Source organism: Salvelinus namaycush, chromosome 11 (assembly GCF_016432855.1).
Source record: "Salvelinus namaycush isolate Seneca chromosome 11, SaNama_1.0, whole genome shotgun sequence".
In the NCBI taxonomy this organism is placed as follows: domain Eukaryota; kingdom Metazoa; phylum Chordata; class Actinopteri; order Salmoniformes; family Salmonidae; genus Salvelinus; species Salvelinus namaycush.
In genome coordinates this window covers 36147999-36175573 of record NC_052317.1, presented here as the reverse complement: position 1 = coordinate 36175573, position 27575 = coordinate 36147999, and the positions used below count along the sequence as shown (strand labels likewise).

Here is a 27575-nt window from a genome sequence, read left to right as displayed (position 1 = left end):
AGACATGTAAACAATAAGCAGAACATTGCCAACATGGCAGGACAGAGTAATGTAAACAATAAGCAGAACATTGTCAACATGGCAGGACAGAGTAATGTAAACAATAAGCAGAACATTGCCAACATGGCAGGACAGAGTAATGTAAACAATAAGCAAAACATTGCCAACATGGCAGGACATAGTAATGTAAACAATAAGCAGAACATTGCCAACATGGCAGGACAGAGTAATGTAAACAATAAGCAGAACATTGTCAACATGGCAGGACAGAGACATGTAAACAATAAGCAGAACATTGACGACATGGCAGGACAGAGTAATGTCAACAATAAGCAGAACATTGTCAACATGGCAGGACAGAGTAATGTAAACAATAAGCAGAACATTGTCGACATGGCAGGACAGAGTAATGTAAACAATAAGCAGAACATTGTCAACATGGCAGGACAGAGTAATGTAAACAATAAGCAGAACATTGTCAACATGGCAGGACAGAGTAATGTAAACAATAAGCAGAACATTGTGGACATGGCAGGACAGAGACATGTAAACAATGAGCAGAACATTGTCGACATGGCAGGACAGAGTAATGTAAACTATAAGCAGCACATTGTCAACATGGCAGGACAGAGTAATGTAAACAATACGCAGGACATTGACGACATGGCAGGACAGAGTAATGTAAACAATAAGCAGAACATTGCCGACATGACATGACAGAGTAATGTAAACAATAAGCAGAACATTGTCAACATGGCAGGACAGAGTAATGTAAACAATAAGCAGAACACTGTGGACATGGCAGGACAGAGTAATGTAAACAATAACAGAACATTGACGACATGGCAGGACAGAGTAATGTAAACAATAAGCAGAACATTGTCAACATGGCAGGACAGAGTAATGTCAACAATAAGCAGAACATTGTCAACATGGCAGGACAGAGTAATGTAAACAAGAAGCAGAACATTGCCGACATGGCAGGACAGAGACATGTAAACAATGAGCAGAACATTGTCGACATGGTAGGACAGAGTAATGTCAACAATAAGCAGAACATTGTCAACATGGCAGGACAGAGTAATGTAAACAATAAGCAGAACATTGTCAACATGGCAGGACAGAGTAATGTAAACAATAAGCAGGACATTGATGACATGGCAGGACAGAGTAATGTCAACAATAAGCAGAACATTGCCGACATGGGAGGACAGAGTAATGTAAACAATAAGCAGAACATTGTGGACATGGCAGGACGGAGTAATGTAAACAATAAGCAGAACATTGCCGACATGGCAGGACAGAGTAATGTAAACAATAGGCAGAACATTGTGGACATGGCAGGACAGAGTAATGTAAACAATAAGCATAACATTGTCAACATGGCAGGGCAGAGTAATGTAAACAATAAGCAGAACATTGTCAACATGGCAGGACAGAGTAATGTCAACAATAAGCAGAACATTGCCAACTTGGCAGGACAGAGTAATGTAAACAATAAGCAGAACATTGTGGACATGGCAGGACAGAGTAATGTAAACAATAAGCAGAACATTGTCGACATGGTAGGACAGAGTAATGTCAACAATAAGCAGAACATTGACGACATGGCAGGACAGAGTAATGTAAACAAGAAGCAGAACATTGACGACATGGCAGGACAGAGTAATGTTAACAATAAGCAGAACATTGTCGACATGGCAGGACAGAGTAATGTAAACAATAAGCAGAACATTGTCAACATGGCAGGACAGAGAAATGTAAACAATAAGCAGAACATTGTCGACATGGCAGGACAGAGTAATGTAAACAATAAGCAGAACATTGTCAACATGGTAGGACAGAGTAATGTCAACAATAAGCAGAACATTGACGACATGGCAGGACAGAGTAATGTAAACAATAAGCAGAACATTGTCAACATGGCAGGACAGAGTAATGTAAACAATAAGCAGAACATTGTCAACATGGCAGGGCGGAGTAATGTAAACAATAAGCAGAACATTGTGGACATGGCAGGACAGAGACATGTAAACAATGAGCAGAACATTGTCGACATGGCAGGACAGAGTAATGTAAACAATAAGCAGCACATTGTCAACATGGCAGGACAGAGTAATGTAAACAATACGCAGGACATTGACGACATGGCAGGACAGAGTAATGTAAACAATAAGCAGAACATTGCCGACATGACATGACAGAGTAATGTAAACAATAAGCAGAACATTGCCAACATGGCAGGACAGAGTAATGTAAACAATAAGCAGAACATTGTGGACATGGCAGGACAGAGTAATGTAAACAATAAGCAGAACATTGTCGACATGGTAGGACAGAGTAATGTCAACAATAAGCAGAACATTGACGACATGGCAGGACAGAGTAATGTAAACAAGAAGCAGAACATTGACGACATGGCAGGACAGAGTAATGTAAACAATAAGCAGAACATTGTCGACATGGCAGGACAGAGTAATGTAAACAATAAGCAGAACATTGTCAACATGGCAGGACAGAGAAATGTAAACAATGAGCAGAACATTGTCGACATGGCAGGACAGAGTAATGTAAACAATAAGCAGAACATTGTCAACATGGTAGGACAGAGTAATGTCAACAATAAGCAGAACATTGATGACATGGCAGGACAGAGTAATGTAAACAATAAGCAGAACATTGTCAACATGGCAGGACAGAGTAATGTAAACAATAAGCAGAACATTGTCAACATGGCAGGACGGAGTAATGTAAACAATAAGCAGAACATTGTGGACATGGCAGGACAGAGACATGTAAACAATGAGCAGAACATTGTCGACATGGCAGGACAGAGTAATGTAAACAATAAGCAGCACATTGTCAACATGGCAGGACAGAGTAATGTAAACAATAAGCAGAACACTGTGGACATGGCAGGACAGAGTAATGTAAACAAGAAGCAGAACATTGCCGACATGGCAGGACAGAGACATGTAAACAATGAGCAGAACATTGTCGACATGGTAGGACAGAGTAATGTCAACAATAAGCAGAACATTGTCAACATGGCAGGACAGAGTAATGTAAACAATAAGCAGAACATTGTCAACATGGCAGGACAGAGTAATGTAAACAATATGCAGGACATTGATGACATGGCAGGACAGAGTAATGTCAACAATAAGCAGAACATTGCCGACATGGGAGGACAGAGTAATGTAAACAATAAGCAGAACATTGTGGACATGGCAGGACAGAGTAATGTAAACAATAAGCAGAACATTGCCGACATGGCAGGACAGAGTAATGTAAACAATAGGCAGAACATTGTGGATATGGCAGGACAGAGTAATGTAAACAATAAGCAGAACATTGTCAACATGGCAGGACAGAGTAATGTCAACAATAAGCAGAACATTGCCGACATGGCAGGACAGAGTAATGTATGTAAACAATAAGCAGAACATTGTCGACATGGTAGGACAGAGTAATGTCAACAATAAGCAGAACATTGATGACATGGCAGGACAGAGTAATGTAAACAAGAAGCAGAACATTGACGACATGGCAGGACAGAGTAATGTAAACAATAAGCAGAACATTGTCGACATGGCAGGACAGAGTAATGTAAACAATAAGCAGAACATTGTCAACGTGGCAGGACAGAGAAATGTAAAAAAATTAGCAGAACATTGTCGACATGGCAGGACAGAGTAATGTAAACAATAAGCAGAACATTGTCAACATGGTAGGACAGAGTAATGTAAATAATACGCAGGACATTGACGACATGGCAGGACAGAATAATGTCAACAATAAGCAGAACATTGCCGACATGGCAGGACAGAGTAATGTAACAATAAGCAGAACATGGTCAACATGGCAGGACAGAGTAATGTAAACAAGAAGCAGAACATTGCCGACATGGCAGGACAGAGAAATGTAAACAATGAGCAGAACATTGTCGACATGGCAGGACAGAGTAATGTAAACAATAAGCAGAACATTGTCAACATGGCAGGACAGAGACATGTAAACAATAAGCAGAACATTGTCAACATGGCAGGACAGAGTAATGTAAACAATAAGCAGAACATTGACGACATGACATGACAAAGTAATGTAAACAATAAGCAGAACATTGTCAACATGGCAGGACAGAGTAATGTAAACAATAAGCAGAGCATTGTCAACATGGCAGTACAGAGTAATGTAAACAATAAGCAGAAGATTGTCGACATGGTAGGACAGAGTAATGTCAACAATAAGCAGTACATTGCCGACATGGCAGGACAGAGAAATGTAAACAATGAGCAGAACATTGTCGACATGGCAGGACAGAGTAATGTAAACAATAAGCAGAACATTGTCAACATGGTAGGACAGAGTAATGTCAACAATAAGCAGAACATTGACGACATGGCAGGACAGAGTAATGTAAACAATAAGCAGAACATTGTCGACATGGCAGGACAGAGTAATGTAAACAATAAGCAGAACTTTGTCAACATGGCAGGACAGAGTAATGTAAACAATTAGCAGAACATTGCCGACATGGCAGGACAGAGAAATGTAAACAATGAGCAGAACATTGTCGACATGGCAGGACAGAGTAATGTAAACAATAAGCAGAACATTGTCAACATGGCAGGACAGAGACATGTAAACAATAAGCAGAACATTGTCAACATGGCAGGACAGAGTAATGTAAACAATAAGCAGAACATTGACGACATGACATGACAAAGTAATGTAAACAATAAGCAGAACATTGTCACCATGGCAGGACAGAGTAATGTAAACAATAAGCAGAGCATTGTCAACATGGCAGTACAGAGTAATGTAAACAATAAGCAGAAGATTGTCGACATTGTAGGACAGAGTAATGTCAACAATAAGCAGTACATTGCCGACATGGCAGGACAGAGAAATGTAAACAATGAGCAGAACATTGTCGACATGGCAGGACAGAGTAATGTAAACAATAAGCAGAACATTGTCAACATGGTAGGACAGAGTAATGTCAACAATAAGCAGAACATTGACGACATGACAGGACAGAGTAATGTAAACAATAAGCAGAACATTGTCAACATGGCAGGACAGAGTAATGTAAACAATAAGCAGAACTTTGTCAACATGGCAGGACAGAGTAATGTAAACAATTAGCAGAACATTGTCAACATGGCAGCACAGTGTAATGTAAACAATAAGCAGAACATTGTCAACATGGCAGGACAGAGTAATGTAAACAATACGCAGGACATTGACGACATGGCAGGACAGAGTAATGTAAACAATAAACAGAACATTGACGACATGACAGGACAGAGTAATGTAAACAATAAGCAGAACATTGTCAACATGGCAGGACAGAGTAATGTAAACAATAAGCAGAACATTGCCGACATGACATGACAAAGTAATGTAAACAATAAGCAGAACATTGTCAACATGGCAGGACAGAGTAATGTAAACAATAAGCAGAGCATTGTCAACATGGCAGTACAGAGTAATGTAAACAATAAGCAGAAGATTGTCGACATGGTAGGACAGAGTAATGTCAACAATAAGCAGTACATTGACGACATGGCAGGACAGAGTAATGTAAACAATTAACAGAGCATTGTGGACATGGCAGGACAGAGTAATGTAAACAATAAGCAGAACATTGTCAACATGGCAGGACAGAGTAATGTAAACAATAAGCAGAACATTGTCAACATGGCAGGACAGAGTAATGTAAACAAGAAGCAGAACATTGCCGACATGGCAGTACAGAGTAATGTAAACAATAAGCAGAACATTGTCAACATGGCAGGACAGAGTAATGTAAACAATAAGCAGAACTTTGTCAACATGGCAGGACAGAGTAATGTAAACAATTAGCAGAACATTGCCGACATGGCAGGACAGAGAAATGTAAACAATGAGCAGAACATTGTCGACATGGCAGGACAGAGTAATGTAAACAATAAGCAGAACATTGTCAACATGGCAGGACAGAGACATGTAAACAATAAGCAGAACATTGTCAACATGGCAGGACAGAGTAATGTAAACAATAAGCAGAACATTGACGACATGACATGACAAAGTAATGTAAACAATAAGCAGAACATTGTCACCATGGCAGGACAGAGTAATGTAAACAATAAGCAGAGCATTGTCAACATGGCAGTACAGAGTAATGTAAACAATAAGCAGAAGATTGTCGACATTGTAGGACAGAGTAATGTCAACAATAAGCAGTACATTGCCGACATGGCAGGACAGAGAAATGTAAACAATGAGCAGAACATTGTCGACATGGCAGGACAGAGTAATGTAAACAATAAGCAGAACATTGTCAACATGGTAGGACAGAGTAATGTCAACAATAAGCAGAACATTGACGACATGACAGGACAGAGTAATGTAAACAATAAGCAGAACATTGTCAACATGGCAGGACAGAGTAATGTAAACAATAAGCAGAACTTTGTCAACATGGCAGGACAGAGTAATGTAAACAATTAGCAGAACATTGTCAACATGGCAGCACAGTGTAATGTAAACAATAAGCAGAACATTGTCAACATGGCAGGACAGAGTAATGTAAACAATACGCAGGACATTGACGACATGGCAGGACAGAGTAATGTAAACAATAAACAGAACATTGACGACATGACAGGACAGAGTAATGTAAACAATAAGCAGAACATTGTCAACATGGCAGGACAGAGTAATGTAAACAATAAGCAGAACATTGCCGACATGACATGACAAAGTAATGTAAACAATAAGCAGAACATTGTCAACATGGCAGGACAGAGTAATGTAAACAATAAGCAGAGCATTGTCAACATGGCAGTACAGAGTAATGTAAACAATAAGCAGAAGATTGTCGACATGGTAGGACAGAGTAATGTCAACAATAAGCAGTACATTGACGACATGGCAGGACAGAGTAATGTAAACAATTAACAGAGCATTGTGGACATGGCAGGACAGAGTAATGTAAACAATAAGCAGAACATTGTCAACATGGCAGGACAGAGTAATGTAAACAATAAGCAGAACATTGTCAACATGGCAGGACAGAGTAATGTAAACAAGAAGCAGAACATTGCCGACATGGCAGTACAGAGTAATGTAAACAATAAGCAGAACATTGTCAACATGGCAGGACAGAGTAATGTAAACAATAAGCAGAACATTGCCGACATGGCAGTACAGAGTAATGTAAACAATAAGCAGAACATTGTCAACATGGCAGGACAGAGTAATGTAAACAAGAAGCAGAACATTGCCGACATGGCAGTACAGAGTAATGTAAACAATAAGCAGAACATTGTCAACATGGCAGGACAGAGTAATGTAAACAATAAGCAGAACATTGTCAACATGGCAGGACAGAGTAATGTAAACAATAAGCAGAACATTGTCAACATGGCAGGACAGAGTAATGTAAACAATGAGCAGACGGACCTCTTTGCAGGTGCCAGGTACTCCAGGCAGGCTGTTACAGTCTCGGAGGGTGAACTTGATCTCGATGTAGACCCGCTGGGCTCCGTCGCGGGCGATGTGTCGCGTCCTCAGCCAGTTATTCTGACTGGCCTCCATCACGTTACACACCTGGTAGGTACGCATGGGAGTGTTCCTCTCATCCATCACACTGATCTCCTCCCACTGCAGAGAGAGAGGGGGAGGAAGGGAGAGAGGGGGTTAGAGGGTTGGGGGGGTTAGAGGATGGTGGGGGCGGTCGTGTCAGGGTGTGTGTGTGTGTGTGTGTGTGTGTGTGTGTGTGTGTGTGTGTGTGTGTGTGTGTGTGTGTGTATGAGAGACAGAGAGAGAGAGAGAGAGAGAGAGAGAGAGAGAGAGAGAGAGAGAGACGATACTACAGTGGTAGGGTTGATTACCAACAACGACGAGACGGCCTACAGGGAGGAGGAGAGGGCCCTCTGAATGTGGTGTCAGGAAAATAACCTCACTCATCGTCAACAAAACAAAGGAGATGATCGTGGACTTCAGGAAACAGCAGAGGGAGCACCCCCCTATCCACATCGACAGGACAGTAGTGGAGAAGGTGGAAAGTTTAAGTTCCTCGGCGTACACATCACAGACAAACTGAAATGGTCTACCCACACAGACAGCGTGGTGAAGAAGGCGCAACAGCGTCTCTTCAACCTCAGGAGGCTGAAGAAATTTGGCTTGTCACCGAAAACACTCAAAAACTTTTACAGATGCACAATCGAGAGCATCCTTTCGGGCTGTATCACCGCCTGGTACGGCAACTGGTCCGCCCACAACCGTAAGGCTCTCCAGAGGGTAGTACCTGCCCTCCAGGACACCTACACCACCCGATGTCACAGGAAGGCCAAAAAGATCATCAAGGACAACAACCACCCGAGCCACTGCCTGTTCACCCCGCTATCATCCAGAAGGCGAGGTCAGTACAGGTGCATCAAAGCTGGGACCGGGAGACTGAAAAACAGCTTCTATCTCAAGGCCATCAGACTGTTAAACAGCCATCACTAACATTGAGTGGCTGCTGCCAACATACTGACTCAACTCTAGGCCCATTAATAATGGAAAAATTGGATGTAATCAATGTATCTCTAGTCACTTTAAACAATGCCACTTTATATAATGTTTACATACCCTACATTACTCATCTCATATGTATATACTGTACTCTATACCATCTACTGCATCTTGCCTATGCTGCACGGCCATCGCTCATCCATATATTTTTTTGTACATATTCTTATTCATTCCTTTACACTTGTGTGTATAAGGTAGTTGTTGTGGAATTGTTAGATTACTTGTTAGATATGACTGCACGGTCAGAACTAGAAGCACAGCATTTCATTACACTCACATTAACATCTGCTAACCGTGTGTATGTAACCAATACAATTTGATTTGATTTGAGAGAGAGAGAGAGACACACAGAGAGAGAGAGAGAGAGAGAGAGAGAGAGAGAGAGAGAGAGAGAGAGAGAGAGAGAGAGAGACACAGAGAGAGACAGAGAGAGAGAGAGAGAGAGAGAGAGACAGACAGAGAGAGAGACAGAGAGAGACACAGAGCTACTTTGTCTCCCATCAACTGTTGCCATCTGTTTCCACTCGTGCTCAGAGCAGTAAGTCAGAACACTTCTCGCATGAGAGAAAACATTTCTATTCCTTCAAGGAAAGGAAAATAAACCAGCGTGGTTTCATAGAGTTTCAGAGACCAAAGAGGGGAAGCAGACAGCCAGGTTAAAACACACACGTGCGCATACATACACACAAGCGCATTTACGTATGCACGCACGCGCACACACTCACTCACTCACACAAACACACACACACAACGAGCCATCTCAGTATGAATCTAATTTGGGGTGAGGAGATGCACAGACCACCTCATTGTATAGACTAATGATTGACGAACACATATCACATTTCAGCATGTAAATCTCACACAGTCGTCATTTTCTGGTCAAGGAAACTGTGAAACTTTCCCTGTCATTTGACTCGGATGGGATGCATATTAAACTGGAGTGTTGGGGCGGGGGGTGACGAAGCAGTTTGAGACAGGAAAGAGACAGGAAAGAGACAGGGAAGAGGAAGATAGAAAGAGGGAAGGTGAAGACAGGAGAGAGAAAGACGAGGGAGTTTGTGACTAGGAAGTCAATGCTCTGATTTTGAGGGTCATTTAACTTGATGGGCCGACAAGCAGGCAAAAGCTGGACGCATTTCACACAAAGCCTTGAGTACTACAACAGACTGAAGCAGAGTCCCCCTTAGCATCTTCAAAGTTATTGAGGGATAAGGAGTGCTTTATGACGTTTTGTTTATTTCTCTCAGAGCTGACGTTGAGAGTGTGGAGCAGGAGGAGCAGTATGTAGGTCTCTGGATCCTGTGTTTCATATGAGGGGGATTATTTAATTGAACTCTGACCCCGGAATCTGCAGGCAGGTCACAGAGACAGACATTTCCACCGTTCAGATATGGCCTCGGCTGGATAGCTGTCTCTCGGACTCAATCCACCGCCACTTAACCCCCGCTGGTCAGACTTAATATGGCCCGCCCAAAGCCAGATGTGTGCCGGAGTCTGAGCGACCCATTTATGTCACACAGCGGGGGCGTTTCTGCCGAGGGATAGAAAACAGTTACACACTGCCCATATCTTTATTAATTTCTTGGGATCGCCCCCTCCCCTACTCTTTTCTCTCTGACAGACGTTGTTTGAGTTTGATGACCAATTGTGTGTAAGTATCTGTAACTACCAGATTATTGCGAGGGGAATTTATGTTAAGCCAATGATTGGTTGAACCCAAGCCCTGATCCAACACTATTGCCACACTTCAAAGCAATCGGGTCAGTTTCATTGTGATTGGCCAAGGGATTGGAACACTCAGAGATTAAAGTTTAGTCCAGAATGCTAATTAGAAGTCAGACCAAACTGCCATCGCTATAGCAATAGTTTCACTGATTGTGTGTGTGTGATGATTGAGAGAGAGTGTCTAAACCCTCCAACCTGTCTAAACAGTTCTCTCTGGTTCACAAAAATAGTATTTTCCTACCAAACACTGGTGGGAAAATTGGACAGCATCATCCATATTCATCATTTCAGAATTATTTTGTTTAGATTGAAAGCAAACACTATGTACTGAATACTCAGGGAGAAAAAAGGTGAGGATTCACGCGCAGAGCTCGGCAGATGTTTATTAAGCCTTGTTTATTAAGATGTTTATTAAGCCTTGTTTATTAAGATGTTTATTAAGCCTTGTTTATTAAGATGTTTATTAAGCCTTGTTTATTAAGATGTTTATTAAGCCTTGTTTATTAAGATGTTTATTAAGCCTTGTTTATTAAGATGTTTATTAAGCCTTGTTTATTAAGATGTTTATTAAGCCTTGTTTATTAAGATGTTTATTAAGCCTTGTTTATTAAGATGTTTATTAAGCCTTGTTTATTAAGATGTTTATTAAGCCTTGTTTATTAAGATGTTTATTAAGCCGCAGAAGGCAGGAATCGTGGTCGCAGGCAATGGTCAAACACAGGTAGGCAGTCAAAAACAAACAATATCTCACAGAAAGAACTGAACTAAATAGGGAGCTGATGAGACCAGGTGAGAAACAAACACAGGTGAAATCAATGAACAAAAATGAAAGACAGGGCTACGTTCCAGAACAAAGAAACAGGGCTACATTCAAGAACACAAAGAAAAAGAACACAAGGTTGACTAAGAAAAGAAAAGCAGAACCTTACACAGTATCGTGTTTGAGTTAGGTGTTTGGTTGATTTTCTCATATTTATTGGTGTGGGAGGAAACAACAGACATAAAACATTGATAAGTATAATTTTATGCTACCGGTTTGATAGAATCTTACAGGTCCCTATTCTCATTTAACCCAGAACTAAAATCTTGCGTAATTTGGTCAGATGCTCGACACCATTTATGTTTACGTAGTCTGTCCACAAGAGATTAACAGGTCCCTCACAGCTCTCCTTAAAGGTCTTTCAGGACTATGCTACAGTTCAACATAAAAAAAAGCTGTGGAAAGGATATGGTGATTTAGATTAAAGCAAATGAATCTAAGCAGTAAAGTGAACAATTCCTTAGGTAGAGGGACTGTAAAGAAATCCACGTGGCCACTAGACCAAACAGTCTGACAATGAACAGATTCCTTCAAATTGAAACAGCTCCATACACAATCAAGGAAGTCTCTCTGCTCAGTGCCTCAGCTATACTTCTCTCTCTCGCGCGCTCTCTCCGAGGGCAGGTAGCCGAGCAGACTAGGTGAAAAATCTGTTGATGCTCTGGATAAGATGGTCTGCTAAATGACAAATGTTAAATGTCTCCCTTATCCCCCACCTTCTCTCCTGTAATGAGCATGAACTAATTTCCCACTATCTTCCCTCTGTTATCCTGGAGAGTGAGAGAGGGGGAGTGAAGTCTATAATGTGTGTCTCAGTTTCATAGAGTCGCTGCCACCAGTAGGATTCTGTGACAGCCTAAACGTTTGTTTCTTGAAAGAAAGAAAAGCTGTGAAAAGATGTATGCATGGAAATCGTTTGGTTATAACGGCTGCTTAATTAAACTTGATGTTTATCTTGCATCATTCAACTCTAAATGTGTATCTCTTTCTCTCCCATCTTCCCTCCCTCCATCCCCCTCTCTCTCTTTCTCTATCTCTCTCTCTATCTCAATTCAATTAAAGGGGATTTATTGGCATGGGAAACATATGTTTACATTGCCAAAGCAAGTGAAATGGATAAACAAAAGTGAAATGAACAGTAAATATTACACTCACACAAGTTCCAAAAGAATAAAGACATTTCAAATGTCATATTATGTCTATATACAGTGCTGTAGCGATGTGCAAATGGATAAAGTACAAAATGGAAAATAAATAAATATGGTTTGTCTTTACAATGGTGTTTGTTCTTCACTGATTGCCATTTTATTATGTATATATACAGTGTTGTAGCGAAGTGCAAATAGTTAAAGTACAAAAGGGAAAATAAATAAACATAAACGTGGGTTGTTTTTACAATGGTGTTTCTTCTTCACTGGTTGCCCTTTTCTTGTGGCAACAGGTCAAAAATCCTGCTGCTGTGATGGCACACTGTGATATTTCACCCAATAGATATAGGAGTTTATCAAAATTGGATTTGTTTTGGAATTCTTTGTGGGTCTGTGTAATCTGAGGGAAATATGTGTCTCTAATATGGTCATACATTTGGCAGGAGGTTAGGAAGTCAGCTCAGTTTCCACCTCATTTTGTTGGCAGTGTGCACATAGCCTGTCTTCACTTAAGAGCCAGGTCTGCCTTTCGCGGCCTTTCACAATAGCAATGTTCACTGAGTCTGTACATAGTCAAAGCTTTACTTAATTTTGGGTCAGTCACAGTGGTCAGCTATTCTTCCATTGTGTACTCTCTGTTTAGGGCCAAATAGCATTCTAGTTTGCTCTAATTTTTGTTAATTGTTTCCAATGTGTCACGTAATAATCTTTTTGTTTTCTTATTATTTGGTTTGGTCTATTTGTGTTGCTGTCCTGGGGCTCTGTGGGGTCTGTTTGTCTTTGTGAACAGAGTCCCAGGACCAGCTTGCTTAGGGGACTCTTCTCCAGGTTCATCTCTCTGTAGGTGATGGCTTTGTTATGGAAGGTTCAGGAATCGCTTCCTTTTAGGCGGTGGTAGAATTGAACAGCTATTTTCTGGATTTTAATAATTAGCAGGTATTGGCCTTATTCTGCTCTGCATGCATTATTTGGTGGTTTACGTTGCACACAGAGGATATTTTTGCAGAATTCTGCATGCAATGTCTCAATTTGGTGTGTGTCTCATTTTGTGAATTCTTGGTTGGTGAGCAGACCCCAGACCTCACAACCATAAAGGGCAATGGGTTCGATAACTGATTCAATAATTTTTTGCCAGATCCTAATTGGTATGTCATGTTATGTTCCTGTTGATGGCATAAAAGGCCCTTCTTGTCTCTCAGATCGTTCACAGCTTTGTGGAAGTTACCTGTGGTGCTGATGTTTAGGCCGAGGTATGTATAGTTTTTTGTGTGCTCTAAAATCAAATACAATCAAATCTAGGGCAACAGTGTCTAGATGGAATGTGTATTTGTGGTCTTGGCATCTGGACCTTTTATAGAACACCATTATTTTGGTCTTACTGAGATTTACTGTCAGGGCCCAGGTCTGACAGAATCTGTGCAGAACTTCTAGGTGCTGCTGTAGGCCCTCCTTGGTTGGGGACAGAAGCACCAGCAAACAGTAGACATTTGACTTCAGATTCTAGTAGGCTGAGGCCAGTTTCTGCAGACTGTTCGAGTGCCCTCTGTAATTCGTTGATATATATGTTGAAGAGGGTGGGCTTAAGGTACATCCCTGTCTCACCCCACAGCCCTGTGGAAAGAAATGTGTGTGTTTTTTGCCTATTTTAACTTTAACTGTACACTTGTTGTGTACATGAATTTTATAATGTTGTATGTTTTTCCCAAAACACAACTTTCTATCAATTTGTATAGCAGGCCCTCATGCCAAATTAAGTCAGAAGCATTTTTGAAGTCAACAAAGCATGAGAAGACTCTGCCTTTGTTTTGGTTTGTGTCACGACTTCCGCCGAAGTCGATCCCTCTCCTTGTTCGGGCGGCGTTCGGTGGTCGACGTCACCGGCTTTCTAGCTACCTGTCACGTTCCTGACCTTATTTCCTTTGTTTAGTCTTTGTTTAGTTGGTCAAGACGTGAGCTGGGTGGGCATTCTATGTTTTGTGTTTCTATGTTGGGTTTGTTGTTTGGCCTAATATGGTTCTCAATCAGAGGCAGGTGTTTGTCATTGTCTCTGATTGGGAACCATATTAAGGTATCCTGTTTGCACTGTTGGTTTGTGGGTGATTGTTTTCTGTCTTTGTGTTCTGCACCAGATAGGACTGTTTTCGGTTTTCACATTTATTGTTTTGTAGCTTGTAGTGTTCACGTTATTATTCTTTATTAAATCATGTTGAACACTAGCCGCGCTGCGTTTTGGTCCTCTCCTTCATCCCAGGAAGAAAGCCGTTACACTACCGCCGATGCATTTTCATTTTCCATTTGTTCTTTCTTTGTCTTTCACACCTGGCTTCACTCAACCAATTACTTGTTTATTATTTAACCCTCTGTTCCCCATGTTTTGTTTGTGAGTGATTGTTCTTTGTACATCGGTCCGTTTTGTGGGCTCATTATGTTGCTGTGTATTTTTTGTATTTTGAGTAAAATACGTTGATTACTCAATTCTGCTGTCCTGCGCCTGACTCTCTACACCAGCTACAAGACTATCTACAGAATCACTCACCTAAGAATGGAGTCAGCAGGAGCAGACGCCCTCCCTGTGACAGTGGAGGAGCGAGTTCAGCAGCACGCGACCATGTTGCAACGTCTGGGCACCGCCATGGATCACGTGCTGCAGACGATGGATCGTTTGGAGAGAGAAGAAGGTTTCCCGGCTCCTCCACCAGCCCCACTACAGCATGTCCCACAGTCCACACCTCTTTCACCCGGTCCCAGCGCGATTCGACTCGCGCTCCCAAGGGAGTATAATGGGACGGCTGCCGGATGCCAGGAATTTCTACTCCAGCTGGAGCTCTACCTGTCGACCGTCCACCCGGCTCCTTCGGGGCGTGAGAGCGTGTCCGCCCTCATCTCCTGCCTCTCAGGCAAAGCCCTGGATGGATGGACCATTACGCAGAGTTTACCCGCCACTTTCGGGCAGTGTTCTACCACCCGCCTGAGGGTCGAGCGGCGGGTGAACGTCTGTTCCACCTGAGGCAGGGGACAAGGAGCGCACAGGATTTCGCTTTGGATTTCCTGACCCTGTTTGCCAGCGCGGGATGGAACGACAGGGCCCTGATCGATCACTACCGGTGCAGTCTGCGCGAGGGCGTCCGTCGGGAGTTGGCCTGCCGAGACACCACCCTCACATTGGACCGGCTGGTGGACCTGTCCATCCGTCTGAACAACCTGCTGACTGCCCGCGGACGTCCGGATTGGGGCCTGTTCTTTCTATCCCCCAGCACGTCCGCTCCGACGCCCATGGAGCTGGGAGGTGCTGCACTTAGGGCGACCGGAGGAGGGGCCATTCCCTGTACCATCTGTGGCCGCAAAGGGCACAATGCTGGTCGGTGCTGGGGGGGTTCCTCAGGGAGTCGAGGCAGCAGGCAGGGCACTATCGTGTCACCCCAGGTGAGTCGGCACCAGGCTCACCCAGAGCCCCCTGTTGCTCATATGTATGTGTTTATTTCATTTCCTGAGTTTACCCCGCATTCCCAGCATAAGGCGCTAGTAGATTCAGGCGCAGCTGGGAATTCTATTGACCGTTCATTTGCCCATAGTTTAGGGATTCCCCTTGTTCCTGTGGATATGCCCTTCCCTGTGCACGCCGGCCTCTTGCATGGTGGCACCGGTGGTATGGGAGCTGGACGCGGATATCGAGCGGGCGTTACGCACAGTGGGAGCTGGACTATTATTTCAAAAGTGAAATAAACTTTGAAAAGTGAAGAGTAAATATTACACTCACACAAGTTCCAAAATAATAAAGACATTTAAAATGTAATAGTATGTCTATATACAGTGTTGTAACTACGTGCAAATATCTATATATGTATATATACAGTACCAGTCAAAAGCTTTGATTCAAGGGTTTTTCTTTATTTTTACTATTTTCTACATTGTAGAATAATAGTGAAGACATCAAAACTATGAAATAACACATATTGAATGATGTAGTAACCAAAAAAGTGTTTAACAAATCTAAATATATTTTATATTTGAGATTCTTCAAAGTAGCCACCCTTTTCCTTGATGACAGCTTTGCACACTCTTGGCATTCTCTCAACCAGATTCATGAGGTAGTTACCTGGAATGCATTTCAATGAACAGGTGTGCCTTCTTAAAAGTTAATTTGTGGAATTTCTTTCCTTCTTAATTTGTTTGAGTCAATCAGTTGTGTTGAGACAAAGTAGGGGTGGTATACAGAAGATAGCCCTATTTGGTAAAATACCAAGTCCATATTATGGCAAGAACAGCACAAATAAGCAAAGAGAAAGTCTTCAAGTGCAGTCGCAAAAACCATCAAGTGCTATGATGACATTGGATGTCATGAGGACCGCCACAGGAAAGGAAGACCCAGAGTTACCTCTGCTGCAGATGATAAGTGAATTAGAGTTAACCTCACCTTAGACTGCAGAGTTCAAGTAACAGACACATCTCAACATCAACTGTTCAGAGAAGACTGTCTGAGTCAGGCCTTCATGGTCAAATTGCTGCAAAGAAACCAGTACTAAAGGACATCAATAATAAGAAGAGACTTGCTTGAACCAAGAAACGAGCAATGGCCATTAGACCGGTGGAAATCTGTCCTTTGGACGCAGAGTAGGTGAACGGATGATCTTCGCATGTGTGGTTCCCACCGTGAAGCATGGAGGAGGAGGTGTGATGGTGCTTTGCTGGTGACACTGTCTGTGATTTATTTAGAATTCAAGGCACACTTGAACACTTAACCAGCATGGTTACCACAGCATTCTTCAGTGATATGCCATCACATCTGGTTTGCGCTTAGTGGGACTATAATTCGTTTTTCAACAGGACAACGACCCAACACACCTCCAGGCTGTGTAAAGGCTATTTGACAAAGAAGAAGAGTGATGGAGTGCTGCATCAGATGACCTGACCTCCACAATCACCCGACCTCAACCCAATTAGTGGTTGGAGCGTTGAGCCAGTATATACATATATATATATATATATATATAAACATACGGTTGAAGCCTGAAGTTAACATACACCTTTGCCAAATACGTTTAAACTCAGTTTTCACAATTCCTGACATTTAATCCTAGTAAAGATTCCCTGTATTAGGTCAGTTAGGATCACCACTTTATTTTAAGAATGTGAAATGTCAGAATAATAGTAGATAGAATGATTTAGTTCAGCTTTTATTTCTTTCATCACATTCCCAGTGGGTCAGAAGTTTAAATACACTCAATTAGTATTTGGTAGCATTGCCTTTAAATTGTTTAACTTGGGTCAAACGTTTTGGGTAGCCTTCCACAAGCTTTCCACAATAAATTGGGCAAATTTTGTCCCATTCCTCCTGACAGTGCTGGTGTAACTGAGTCAGGTTTGTAGGCCTCCTTGCTCGCACACGCTTTTTCAGTTCTGCCCACAAATGTTCTATAGGATTGAGGTTAGGGCGTTGTGATGGCCACTCCAATACCTTGACTTTGTTGTCCTTAAGCCATTTTGCCACAACTTTGGAAGTATGCCTGGGGTCATTGTCCATTTGGAAGACCCATTTGCGACCAAGCTTTAACTTCCTGACTGATGTCTTGAGATGTTGCTTCAATATATCCACATCATTTTCCTACCTCATGATGCCATCTATTTTGTGAAGTGCACAAGTCCCTCCTGCAGCAAAGCACCCTCACAACATGATGCTGTCACCCCCGTGCTTCAAGGTTGGGATGAGGTTCTTTGGCTTGCAAGCCTCCCCCTTTTTCCTCCAAACATAACGATGGTCATTATGGCCAAACAGTTCTATTTTTGTTTCATCAGACCAGAGGACATTTCTCCAAAAAGTACGATATTTGTCCCCATGTGCAGTTGCAAACCATAGTCTGGCTTTTTTATGGCAGTTTTGGAGCAGTGGCTTCTTCCTTGCTGAGCGGCCTTTCATGTTATGTCGATATAGGACTCGTTTTACTGTGGATATAGATACTTTTGTACCTGTTTCCTCCAGCAGGTTCACAAGGTCCTTTGCTGTTGTTCTGGGATTGATTTGCACTTTTCGCACCAAAGTGCGTTCATCTCTAAGAGACAGAAGGCGTCTCCTTCCTGAGCGGTATGACGGCTGCGTGGTCCCATGGTGTTTATACTTGCGTACTGTTGTTTGAAAACAGATGACCGTGGTACCTTCAGGTGTTTGGAAATTGCTCCCAAGGATGAACCAGACTTGTGGAGGTCCACAAATGTGGAGGTCTTGGCTGATTTCTTTTGATTTTCCCATGATGTCAAGCAAAGAGGCACTTAGTTTGAAGGTAGGCCTTGAAATACATCCACAGGTACACCTCCAATTGACTGAAATTATGTCAATTAGCCTATCAGAAGCTTCTAAAGCCATGACATCATTTTCTGGAATTTTCCAAGCTGTTTAAAGGCACAGTCAACTTAGTGTATGTAAACTTCTGACCCACTGGAATTGTGACACAGTGAATTATAAGTGAAATAATCTGTCTGTAAACAATTGTTAGAAAAATTACTTGTGTCATGCACAAAGTAGATGTCCTAACCGACTTGCCAATACTATAGTTTGTTAACCTCACTAGGGTATGTGGGACTATAAAATTTACTATAAAAATCAAACTTTCATTAAATCACACATGAAAGATACCAAATTAAAGCTACACTGGTTGTGAATCCAGCCAACATGTCAGAATTCAAATAGGTTTTTCGGCGAAAGCAAACGATGCTATTATCTGAGGATAGCACCATTGTAAACAAAGAGAGAGAAGCATATTTCAACCCTGCAGGCGCGACACAAAAATATAATTCATGCCTTCCCTTTGACGAGCTTCTGTTGTTGGCACTCCAATATGTCCCATTAACATCACAAATGGTCCTTTTGTTCGATTAATTCCGTCGATATATATCCAAAATGTCCATTTATTTGGCGCGTTTGATCCAGAAAAACACCGGTTCCAAATTGTGAAACGTGACTACAAAATATCTCAAAGGTTACCTGTAAACTTTGCCCAAAAATGTCTAACTACTTTTGTAATACAACTTTAGGTATTTTTTAAAGTAAATAATCAATAAAATTGAAGACGGGATGATCTGTGTTCAATACAGGATTAAAACCAAATGTAGCTAGTGTCATGACGTTGGCCTGGGGGTAGGTTTATGACAGTCATAAATACCTCTTCCCCCCCTTTTTCCTCTCCCTACTCTACTGATGTGACATTAGAAAACCCCTTGGTTAACATAGAGATTCTGGGAACATCAGAAGTTGGGGGAAATGAGCTATATTCTGGTAATCCGACCAATTGAACATATGCGGTGGTACTTAAGGTATATTATGTCAGTTCGGTTGTCATCTGGCACATTCTCATCAATGATAGAATGACATAAACTCTACTGTGGAAAGTCTACACATCAGAGTTATCCGATTCACATGGAATTGTTGTTCAATTCAAGTGTTTGAATATGAAATTAGTCGTGATGGGATGAAATGTGATTTTAGCTTCTAAAATGTGAGAATTGGGTTTTCATGAGTCAATTAGGCCCAACTCAGTGGCCCGCCCACGTGAAGAGACCTAGGTTGTAAATTATGAAACACACCCCTTTTCTCCCTCCACTATATAAGCCATTGACCAAAATTTAACCATCTGTTCCCGAGGATGTGAGGACGACGGTCCGATGTCAGAATGGTTCAGATAATAACTACAGAACGAAGCCAACATCAGCGTGAGCTTTGGTTGCGAATGGTATGAACTTTGAACTCTTATTCACTATAGAAGTGATACCTCTTAGACGTTGAGTTAGCAACAGCAGCTGCAAACGTAAATTAGGATAGGACAGATAGAGTATCCCATCTACCACACAACAACGTTACTACAACGTACCCAATTGACCACCAGAGACATTCTTCAAAGGACAAAGGACTCGGTTGGGCAACACGGCCTTCCATCTACCACCAACCTACCGAAGCGCAGCTCAGAGAAAATATTTATTGCATTTTCCTTTTCCAAATGGGCGGTAATTTAGAATGCATAAGATATTGTATTTACGATAGCACAGCTTCGCCCTTTGTTCCTCAGTCTTCCCGCTCTTTCACTCAAACCCAGCCCCTTTTCTTTTGTGTAACAAGCTGTCATATCTGTTCCGCCCGCTAGGGACGTTTTCCTTTATGACGTAATTTGTAATCAAGTTATGATTAATTATGTGTATGTGTAATTCTGTGTGATTAGTTAGGTATTTAGTAAATAAATAATTAAACCCAATTTTGTATTGCTGATTCAACTTGTTAGCCAGGGTTCGTGAAGATAACCAAGAATTTACAACTTTCAGATGAGACTGAAATAAGGTGACGATTAATATTGACTGCTATTGATGTAAAATATTACAGGTGTTTAAGAGTTTATTCGGAAGCTCTATAAACAGCTCTATAAATATTATTTCGTGGTGCCCCGACTTTCTAGTTAATTACATTTACATGATTAGCTCAATCAGGTAATAGGTTTTACGGAGAAAGGATTTTATTATAATAGCATGTCATCACACTTAATCCGGCACAGCCAAAGACACGACACTAGCTTTCTGGTCATGCGCTTCTAACAAACAGGACACTTCGAGTGACCCTCCTTCAAGATGGCCGTACTTCTTCATTACACAAAGGAATAACCTCAACCAATTTCTAAAGACTGTTGACATCCAGTGGAAGCGGTAGGAACTGCAAGGTCCCTTAGAAATCTGGTTTCCCAATGAAAATTGAAGAGAGAGACCTCAAAAAAAAGGAATCTGAATGGTTTGTCCTCGGGGTTTCGCCTGCTAAATAAGTTATGTTATACTCACAGGCATGATTCAAACAGTTTTAGAAACTGCAGAGTGTTTTCTATCCAAATCTGCTAATGATATGCATATCTTATCTTCTGGGGATGAGTAGCTGGCAGTTTAATTTGGGCATGCTTTTCATCCAAAATTCCAAATGCTGCCCCCTACCCAAGAGAAGTTAACAAGACATGTGTGGATGATTTAAAAATGAGTTTTAATGACTCCAACCTAAATGTATGTAAACCTCCGACTTCAACTGTATATATATATATATATATATATATATATATATATATATATATATATGTGTGTATATATATCCCTCACTCTCTCTCCACCCTCATTTCTCTCTCTCTCTTGCTCTATTTCCTCAGGTTACCTCAGGCAGGGTAATACAGGTAAGGAGGATATCATCATGCCTTTTGTTATCTCCTGTTTCTCTGGAGTGACTCAGCCAGCATGTTGTTATCTCCTGTTGCTGTGGAGTAACTCAGCCAGCCTGTTGATATCTCCTGTTTCTGTGGAGTAACTCAGCCAGCCTGTTGATATCTCCTGTTTCTGTGGAGTAACTCAGCCAGCCTGTTGATATCTTCTGTTGCCGTGGAGTGACTCAGCCAGCATGTTGTTATCTCCTGTTTCTGTGGAGTAACTCAGCCAGCCTGTTGATATCTTCTGTTGCTGTGGAGTGACTCAACCAGCCTGTGTGTCCTTTGTCATCTGCTGTAAGTACCTGTAACTCTTCTCCTATCTTAAGCACTCAGCCAGTGGCACAAAGCAGGAGCCTTGAATCATCAAGATGGGTGTTAGATAGTGTGGTCTTTATCAAACTGTTATCCACACTTGGGTCAAATATATACAGAGTACGTCAAACTGTCAAATGTTTGATTGAGGTTGCAATCAAGCTTCCCTCAACTATTTGAAATATGTATTTTATTTTAAGTTGTTTAACATGTAGCATGTAGTATTTTAATGCTAGAACCCACAGCTTTGGTGTTGTCAGCAAACTATCAGGTTGTAGAAATCACACTGAAATCTATTCAATGGAGGTGCCGTCAGTTAAAGAAAGGAAACACTCAAGATTTCAGCTCTCTCTTTCTCTTCAGCTGGTTTCTACGGTTACATCCCTATGTCATTTCTTGCCGAATGCCTTTTCATTCATTCATTCATTCATTCATTCATTCATTCATTCATTCATTCATTCATTCATTCATTCATTCATTCATTCATTCACTCCTTCTCTCCATTCCTCTCTTGTGTTTTAACGAGGCATGACTCTGGCATTCTGATACTCCCTGGGTTGTTGCCTTCACAGCAGCCTGTTACACAACCCAACGCCGGTGTTACATAAATATATGCACCCCCTGCCCAAATCACAGCCTGTTACACAACCCAACGCCGGTGTTACATAACAATATGCACCCCGTCCCCAAATCACAGCCTGTTACACAACCCAACGCCGGAGTTACATAACAATATGCACCCCCTCCCCAAATCCCATCCTGTTACACAACCCAACGCCGGTGTTACATAACAATATGCACCCCGTCCCCAAATCACAGCCTGTTACACAACCCAACACCAGTGTTACATAACAATATGCACCCCCTCCCCAAATCCCATCCTGTTACACAACCCAACGCCGGTGTTACATAACAATATGCACCCCCTCCCCAAATCACAGCCTGTTACACAACCCAACGCCGGAGTTACATAACAATATGCACCCCCTCCCCAAATCCCATCCTGTTACACAACCCAACGCCGGTGTTACATAACAATATGCACCCCCTCCCCAAATCCCATCCTGTTACACAACCCAACACCAGTGTTACGTAACAATATGCACCCCCTCCCCAAATCCCATCCTGTTACACAACCCAACGCCGGTGTTACATAACAATATGCACCCTGTCCCCAAATCACAGCCTGTTACACAACCCAACGCCGGTGTTACATAACAATATGCACCCCGTCCCCAAATCACAGCCTGTTACACAACCCAACACCAGTGTTACATAACAATATGCACCCCCTCCCCAAATCACAGCCTGTTACACAACCCAACGCCGGTGTTACATAACAATATGCACCCCCTCCCCAAATCACAGCCTGTTACACAACCCAACGCCGGAGTTACATAACAATATGCACCCCCTCCCCAAATCCCATCCTGTTACACAACCCAACGCCGGTGTTACATAACAATATGCACCCCCTCCCCAAATCCATCCTGTTACACAACCCAACACCAGTGTTACGTAACAATATGCACCCCCTCCCCAAATCCCATCCTGTTACACAACCCAACGCCGGTGTTACATAACAATATGCACCCTGTCCCCAAATCACAGCCTGTTACACAACCCAACGCCGGTGTTACATAACAATATGCACCCCGTCCCCAAATCACAGCCTGTTACACAACCCAACACCAGTGTTACATAACAATATGCACCCCCTCCCCAAATCACAGCCTGTTACACAACCCAACGTCGGTGTTACATAAGAATATGCACCCCCTTCCCAAATCACAGCCTGTTACACAACCCAACACCGGTGTTACATAACAATATGCACCCCTTCCCCAAATCCCAGCCTGTTACACAACCCAACGCCGGTGTTACATAACAATATGCACCCCCTCCCCAAATCACAGCCTGTTACACAACCCAACGCAAGAGTTACATAACAATATGCACCCCGTCCCCAAATCACAGCCTGTTACACAACCCAACGCCGGTGTTACATAACAATATGCACCCCCTCCCCAAATCACAGCCTGTTACACAACCCAACGCCGGTGTTACATAACAATATGCACCCCTTCCCCAAATCACAGCCTGTTACACAACCCAACGCCGGTGTTACATAACAATATGCACCCCGTCCCCAAATCACAGCCTGTTACACAACCCAACGCCGGTGTTACATAACAATATGCACCCCGTCCCCAAATCACAGCCTGTTACACAACCCAACGCCGGTGTTACATAACAATATGCACCCCGTCCCCAAATCACAGCCTGTTACACAACCCAACGCCGGTGTTACATAACAATATGCACCCCGTCCCCAAATCACAGCCTGTTACACAACCCAACGCCGGTGTTACATAACAATATGCACCCCGTCCCCAAATCACAGCCTGTTACACAACCCAACGCCGGTGTTACATAACAATATGCACCCCCTCCCCAAATCACAGCCTGTTACACAACCCAACGCCGGTGTTACATAAGAATATGCACCCCCTCCCCAAATCACAGCCTGTTACACAACCCAACGCCGGTGTTACATAAGAATATGCACCCCGTCCCCAAATCACAGCCTGTTACACAACCCAACGCCGGTGTTACATAAGAATATGCACCCCCTACCCAAATCGCAGCTGGCAAAAAAACGAAGCCAGCGAATAATTTGTAAATTCCTCCAGACTCCAGATATAGCTAGAAGTCATCTCTCTCTCTCTCTCTCTCTCTCTCTCTCTCTCTCTCTCTCTCAATTCAATTTCAATTCAATTCAATTGACTTTATTGACATGGCAAGTTCATTATTACTTACATTGTCAAAGTATACATATCGAAAAATAAAAATCAAATATATATGTGTATATATATACAAAATATATATATATTTATATATAAATAAATGGTGGGACCAACAGCAATAATAACAGTAGTAGTGGACATGGGATTACCATTAACAACAACTACAACAACAATATTAATCAGAACAACAATAAATTAAAGCAACAGTAGTAGACCAGTGTCAATATGACTTGAGAAGACATATGACCTGGTATGAAAGACAAAACAAAACTAAGCTAAATGGGAAATATTATCAACATTACTTTGCATTTTTCACTGGCTGTCCCTCAGGTTGTGGCAGGAGGACACATATTTGGCTGCCAAAACTGCACATTTTGGCTTTTCACCCAATAAATATTTGATTTTTTCTTCATCTTTTATAGTTTCAAATTCTTTGTATTGAGTTATAATTTTGGGAAAGAAATATGCTCTTAGGTCTGAGTATTTGTCACAGTGTAGTAGGAAATGCACCTCTGTCTCTACCTCTCCCCTGGAGCAGAGTGAGCACAGCCTGTCCTCTCTGGGCAGCCAGGTTTGTCTGTGACGACCGGTCTCTATAGCCAGACGGTGCTCACTGAGTCTGTACCTAGTCAATGTTTTCCTCAGTTTTCTATCAGTCACAGTGGTCAGATAGTCTGCCACCATGTACTGTCTGTTTAGAGCCAAATAGCATTGAAGTTTACTTTGATTTTTTGTGGTGTCTTTCCAATAGGTGATATATTTTTCTTTTTGTTTTGTGATGATTTGGTTGGGCCAGATTTTCTGAGGGCTGTCCCGAGGCTCTATGGGGTTGGTTTGGGTTGGTGAACTGAGCCTCAGAACCAGCTGGCTGAGGGGACTCTTCTCTGGTTTCATCTCTTGACATTGTAGAGCTGTGTGATGGAATGTTTTAGGGTCACTTGTTTTTAGATGGTTGTAAAATTTGATGGCTCTTTTTTCTATTCGAATGAGGAGGGGGTATTGGCCCAATTCTGCCCTACATGCGTTATTTGGAGTTTTTCTTTGTACTTGCAATACAGTCTTGCAAAACTCTGCATGCAATATTTCAGTTGGATGTTTGTCCCATTTAGTAAATTCATTATTAGAGAGTGGACCCCATACTTCACTGCCATATAGAGCAATTGGTTCTATAACTGATTGAAAAATTTTGAGCCAGATTCTAATTGGAATTTCAATTTTGATGTTCCTTTTAATGGCATAGAATGCTCTTCTTGCTTTGTCTCTCAGCTCATTCACAGCCATGTGAAAGCTACCTGTGTTGCTCATATTTAGTCCTAGATATGTGTAGTTTTTGGTGTGTTCTAATAGAACTGTGTCCAAATAGAATTTATATCTATATATATATATTAAATCTCTCTCTCTCTCTCTCTCTCTCTCTCTCTCTCAAAATTCAAAGGCCTTCATTGGCATGGGAAACACATGTTTACATTGCTAAAGCAAGTGAAATGGATAATAAACAATCAGTAATTAACAGTAAACATTACACTCACAAAAGTTCCAAAGGACTAGAGACATTTCAAATGTCATATTATGGTTATATAGAGTTTTGTAACGATGTGAAAATAGTTAAAGTACAAAAGGGAAAATAAATAAACATAAATATGGGTTGTATTTACAACGGTGTTTGTTCTTCACTGCTTGACCTTTTCTTGTGGCAACAGGTCACAAATCTTGCTGCTGTGATGGCACACTGGTATTTCACCCAATAGATATGGGAGTTTTTCAAAATTGGATTTGATTTAAAATTCTTTGTGGGTCTGTAATTTGAGGGATATACGAGTCTCTAATATGGTCATATATTTGGTCATACATCTCTTTCTCTTTCTTTTTATTTCTCACTCTCCCCCTCTCTCTCTCTGTCTCTCTCTCCCGATGTGTGTCTGTGTGAGTGCGCATGTGTGTGTGTGTGTGTGTGTGTGTGTGTGTGTGTGTGTGTGTGTGTGTGTGTGTGTGTGTGTGTGTGTGTGTGTGTGTGTGTGTGTGTGTGTGTGTGTGTGTATGTGTGTGTGTGTGTGTGTGTGTGTGTGTATGTGTGTGTGTGTGTGTGCGCGTGTGGATCGGGGTTGAAGGGATCCCGTATGGCTGCCTCAGACAGGAAGTGATGTCACAGTGTTACTCACCCCCTCTGCAGGGTATGCCTCCCAGCCCAGGTCTCCCAGAGCAGACATGGAGTCCAACAACGTCACTGCAGACAGACAGAAACAGCGAGAACAGACAGGTTAACACAACAAATAGAACTACAGGAGGTTAAATTGGTTATTGGAACAGCTGTACTGTCTGGTCAAAGGATTTCTATGTCTTCTCTTTTGTACTGTGACCTGGCCAAGTTAAAGGACAGCAGTTCGACACATACAACAACATAGAGTTACACATGGAATAAACAAACATACAGTCAATAATACAGTAGAAAAAAATGAAAATCTGTGAGTGCAAATGAGGTAAGACAAGGGAGGTAAGGCAATAAATAGGCCATGGTGGCGAAGTAATTACAATATAGCAATTAGACACTGGAATGGTAGATGTGCAGAAGATGAATGTACAAGTAGAGATACTGGGGTGCAAAGGAACAAGATAAATAAATAAATACAGGATGGTTGATGAGGTAGTTAGATGGGCTATTTACAGATGGGCTATGTACAGGTGCAGTGATCTGTGAGCTGCTCTGACAGCTGGTGCTTAAAGCTAGTGAGGGAGATATGGGTCTCCAGCTTCAGTCATTTTTGCAGTTCGTTCCAGTCATTGGCAGCAGAGAACTGGAAGGAAAGGCGGCCAAAGGAGGAATTGGCTTTGGGGGTGACCAGTGAGATACCTCATAGCTGCTGGAGTGGGTGCTACGGGTGGGTGTTGCTATGGTGACCAGTGAGCTGAGATAAGGCGGGGCTTTACCTAGCAGAGACTTGTAGATGACCTGGAGCCAGTGTGTTTGGCGACGAGTATG

General features: G+C 42.1%; 1 protein-coding gene across 1 annotated transcript in view; it reads right to left on the bottom strand.

Moving 5' to 3' along the window:
* Positions 1–26817, bottom strand: part of LOC120055648 (ephrin type-A receptor 3-like) — a 198252-nt gene extending 171435 nt beyond the window's left edge. The window contains exons 1-2 of the mRNA XM_039003538.1: positions 26758–26817; positions 7456–7656 (exon numbers count right to left, since the gene is read on the bottom strand). Coding sequence (XP_038859466.1) covers positions 7456–7656; positions 26758–26805 — 249 coding nt within the window. The 5' untranslated portion in view covers positions 26806–26817. The remainder of the gene's footprint in view (positions 1–7455; positions 7657–26757) is intronic.
* Between the last annotated feature and the right edge of the window lie 758 nt (positions 26818–27575).